At 33.6% G+C, this 4,634-nt stretch overlaps 1 protein-coding gene across 7 annotated transcripts in view; it reads right to left on the bottom strand.

Annotated features, from left to right (window-relative positions):
- The window catches only part of LOC106469893, a 72,604-nt gene that overhangs the window by 16,192 nt on the left and 51,778 nt on the right, over positions 1-4,634 (bottom strand). For 5 of the 7 annotated variants that reach the window (XM_022398471.1, XM_022398467.1, XM_022398473.1 and 2 more), the window contains one exon: positions 3,861-4,210. In XM_022398471.1, the coding sequence (XP_022254179.1) occupies positions 3,861-4,210 (350 nt within the window). The remainder of the gene's footprint in view (positions 1-3,860; positions 4,211-4,634) is intronic. The other 2 variants (XM_022398469.1, XM_022398470.1) reach the window with 2 other exon arrangements.

The raw sequence follows: 4,634 nt of genomic DNA, 5'->3' as shown, positions 1-4,634 counted from the left end.
TTCAGGCTATTTGAAATTCTAATACGTAACACATATTACCATTGCAGGAAAATGGAGATGAAGCCTACTAGATGTCTGAGTGAAGAGGAGTGCTGATATTGTGTCTGACCACCATCTCATACTTTGAACTCTGAAAATCAAACTAAGGGTCTTCAAAAACACATTTGATAGGCCTCACCACAAGTTTAAAATCCAGGGATTCAAAGTACAGGCAATGAGGGAAACATATGCAATGTCCTTACAAAATATATTTCCTGCCCTTAAAACATTTTTAGATGAGAAGCCATTGGATGAACACTGGACTCTTCTAAAGGATGCATGAAAAGAAACATGCACAGAGGCCTAGGCAAGAAGAAAACACAACATAAAGAATGGCTTTCACTGAAACATGGACATTTATAGAGCAAAGGAAACAACTCAAGCAATAAATCAATTGCTGTGGCATTATCACAGAAAAGGAGCTTCAAACTGGGTACTACTTTTTGAATAAAGAAGTAAAAATAAGTGCCAGAAAAGACAACAGACACTTGGGGACAATTTACTAAATCACCAGAACTTTGCCAGGTAAAAATAAGACCCAAACATAGCCAAAAAGGAAAAAGCAGGAAAGATGATCACAAAGAAGACAGTACAGAAGACATTCAACTGACCACCACTAATTAAAAAGCCCAACATCCCATCAGCAAAACCCAGGCCAAATATTGTCACCAGTCCACCATCAAAAGTATAAATTCATAAAGCTATACCTTAGCTTTATTGACTTTGAAAAAACATTTGCCAGTGTAGATTGAGAGGTCACCTGGCAACTATATAGCACTATGGTGTGCCATCATTGTCTTGCAACCTCATTCAACAGCTGTAGGAAGCAGAACTTGCTAGGTTATTACCTTCACTCCCTCCGGGGTATTGCAATTGGGTTTATGTGTGTGTGTGTGTCTGTTTGTGTTTCTATGAGTGTATCTCAAAAACTAATAGACCGTCACACAAGATGGGAATTCAATATGGGACAGTCCTTCCTAAATTTGGTTCAGATCCAAATTTGGATCACTTTGAAGCATAGGGCATTTTCACAGTTTTGGTTTAATAACTCTGTAAAGTGTGATCGGATTTGTACCAAATTTCATGGGTGCATTAAGGTTGAGACTCCTCATCACACTACATAAAAATGATCTGGATCATTGATTATTCTGGACCTTGAAAGGATTTTCTGAGTTTTCTAGAGTGAAATTTGACATTATCCAATATAAATGCATGCAATCTCAAAAAGGAGCAGCAAGGCAATGGTATGCAATCTCTCTGATTGCTTTTGTTTATAATGGAAAGCTGAGGCCATAAAAATTCAGACTGAAGTGAAACAGTAAAGCAAGGTAGGGCTGGAATACAGTGGTCAATTACACAGTTCCTTGAAGACCTAGACTTTACAGATGATCCATGTCTCATGTCACATAATAGGCAGCACATGCAATAAAAAATAGACAGACTGATCACAAAAACAGCAAAGACAGGGCTTCTGGTGCACACAGGGAAAAACAGAAGCGATGAAGATCCACAATAAGCAGGACTATGCCATCAAACAAAATTGGAATAACCTACAAGAAGAAGAAGAAAAATTAATTTACTGGACAGTCTTGTGTCTGTTACTTGTGTCTGGCACAGATAAAGATCAGAATAGGAAAGACTGGTCATGTCTTCAACACCCTAAAGCCAGTCTGGAACACTAGGTTTTCTCCAGAAGAAACAAACTCAGAATTTCCAATAGCAACATCGAGTCAGTCCTGCTTTATGATCTTGAAACATGGAAAGTAAACAACACCACATTCAACAAACTCCAGATTTTCATCAATGGATGTCTACAGAACATCTTGCAAATTAAGTGGCCAGAAACAATGACCTATGGCAAAGAACCAAGATCCAATCACTACCCAAAGTGCAAAAAGAAAATAGGGCTGAGTTGGACATACACTCAGGAAATAGGTGGACAACATCACCAGACAAGATCTTGAGTAAAACCCACCAGGTAAAAGAAAAGTGGGCCATCCAAAAAAAGACTTAGAGAAGAGCAGTTGATAAAGAGATGGGGATGATGTGAATGATCTGGGGTGAGGTGAAGAAGGCAGCCCAGAACTGTGTTTGATGGTGAAGTGTTGTTGAAGCCCTATGTTTGAGTAAGTAAGTAAATGTGCACAGGTGGGAGTCAAAGTGCAAATCACAACTATCTACTAAGTTACATTCACAATTTCATTAAACAGCCTTATTATCAATGAACATGGGATAAAAACATAGTTTATAATTCAAATTTTAATACTATATAAGTTTTACTAATTTCAAAGGAAAATATTAAAATTCTCAATCTTCACTTCTATCATGTGACACTTCTTCACTCTAAATTGTCTATTTTATATATTCTTGCCATCCCCTATTTGAGACTAAGTTTTAATACAAATTACAAACTTATAGTGCAGATATTGCTAAAACATAATATAAACTTACAGCCTCTAATCTTCTTGCTTTACTAAGATATAAGTGAGAAAATCAAACCCACATGCCATGCACCTATCACTTCAACAAAACGTAAATAATTCTCTCCAACATTTGCTATTACATATTTTATAACCAATAAAAAGAGAATATTTTAATTTACAGACTTCTGTATAAGGCTAGTCATCCTGATGACAGTTTTTGAATTACATGGCCTACAGTTTCATTGTTGCTATCACTGAGATAACCTTGATCAGGTAAGGTAATTATTTTAATGTACTTATGTATTAGTTAAATTATAATAGTTTAAAAAAAATAGTTTTTGAAGATTAACATTTCAAATTCTAAACTGTGTATTGAATTAAAAAAATAACTTGTATACTTTGAGTAACCCTACCATAAAACAAAGCTAAGTTTTGACTAGACTTTAATGATCAAGTACAAGAGCCTACATACAAAAATTAAACTTTTTATGTATGTTATGTATATACTTTGTAAAGTAACTAGTTCTTTTTAGACAAGGAAACTTAAAATAAAAAAATATTAAATCAAATTTCTCTACCTAGTTTGCATGTGAGCTGCTCATGCATTACATGATATGATATTTGGTTTACTCTAACTTGAGCTAATACTCTTGCTAGGAGATTTATTGTTTTGTTATGCTAATTTGGTAGACAGATACAGTTCAAAAAGCAATAAAACAATAGAATTAACTGACAGCATTATTGATAAGGTTAATTGTTTAAATATTTTAGGATAAATAATCATAATTGTCTGTTGCAATATGATTTCACTACAGATAGTGTTAAGGTAGAAACAACAATAAGAAAGTAAGATATTGATTTTCATTTAGGAAGATCTAGAGGTTTGTAGATGAAATATGAAACTGTAAGATGAAAAAAAGTATTTTTATTCTTAATATGAAAACCCCCCTGTACTCAGACTAGTCAGAGTCTTAACCAGACTAACTTCGTAAATTAACAGACAAATCTTTAGTAAAAATACTTCAGTAAAAATTCTAATTTTTTGTGTACAACAGATTTTTCATGCTTACTAAAAGCCTGCCAAATTTTTTGAAGATACACATAGTAAATCTGTAATCATAGTAAACATTAACTATTATATTGATAAATGTTACAAAAGTTAATATGATTACCAATAGAGTTCAGAAAGCATAACTACAACATGTAAACTGCAACATTTGTCAACTTATTTTACATGAATTTTATAATATATAAATATTGAACACTGGTTTATTTGGAAAAGTATATAAAATACAAACTTGGAAATATAACTGTAAAGAAGATGTCATTTAGGTTGTACAAAAGTCTTAACTTTTGGATAATAATGTAATTATTTTTCAAGCGAAGAATACAACTTACCAAATTTTTCTTGCACAGTCCTCGGAATTGTTCAAATTTTTGAGAGAGTAAAAGATTGGCTTTACCAATAGCAGCTCGCATTTTCCCAGCAGCATCTTCAGGGATGTCACTTCTCATCATTTCTTTCTCAACTTCTAAAACTTTTTCTTCAATCTGCTGTTTCTGTTTCTCCAGTGCAGCTAAAAACCAGTTCCCATCTCTCTCTTCCATCTCAGTTTCCAGTGTGGGAGATGATGATGATGGAGTTGGGAGAAGATGTGCATTAGCAGTGTACTCTGGGGATGAGAGAGAGTTGCATCTTTCAGGTTTAGGAAGTGGAACTAGTTCTGCCGAATGAAAGGATTCATAACCTGTAAAACAGTTTTATGTAACAAATAACAATCTTTAACCAACAGAAAAGTAAATATATTTCCTCAATTTTTGAAACTTTATTCTCAGATGACTCAAAACTAAAAACACTTACGAGAAATAGTTTTGAGTTAAAAATAACCAGAAAATAATTTATTCATTTTTTGTAGCTGATTGTGATCTGTTTTAATTGGCAAATTAGAATTTTGATAAATTAACTATATATAATTCTTCCATTAGTTATTTTTCAAGGAGTTTTCTTTTATTGGTAGCTCTTACGGATGAGTCAACCATTAAACAAAGTATGTTATCAGCTGATAGGTGTATTTCTTTTTAAACGAGATTTTGAATAAAAACTTGCAAATTTTTACCGTAGGTCCCAGCCATTAGGCCCATCTGTCCAATAAGCCCATGCCACTTTTCAGG

The sequence above is a fragment of the Limulus polyphemus genome, unplaced genomic scaffold (assembly GCF_000517525.1).
Source record: "Limulus polyphemus unplaced genomic scaffold, Limulus_polyphemus-2.1.2 Scaffold3712, whole genome shotgun sequence".
Classification (NCBI taxonomy): domain Eukaryota; kingdom Metazoa; phylum Arthropoda; class Merostomata; order Xiphosura; family Limulidae; genus Limulus; species Limulus polyphemus.
Note: the sequence above shows the minus strand (reverse complement) of the source record. Positions and strands in the feature narration are given on the sequence as shown.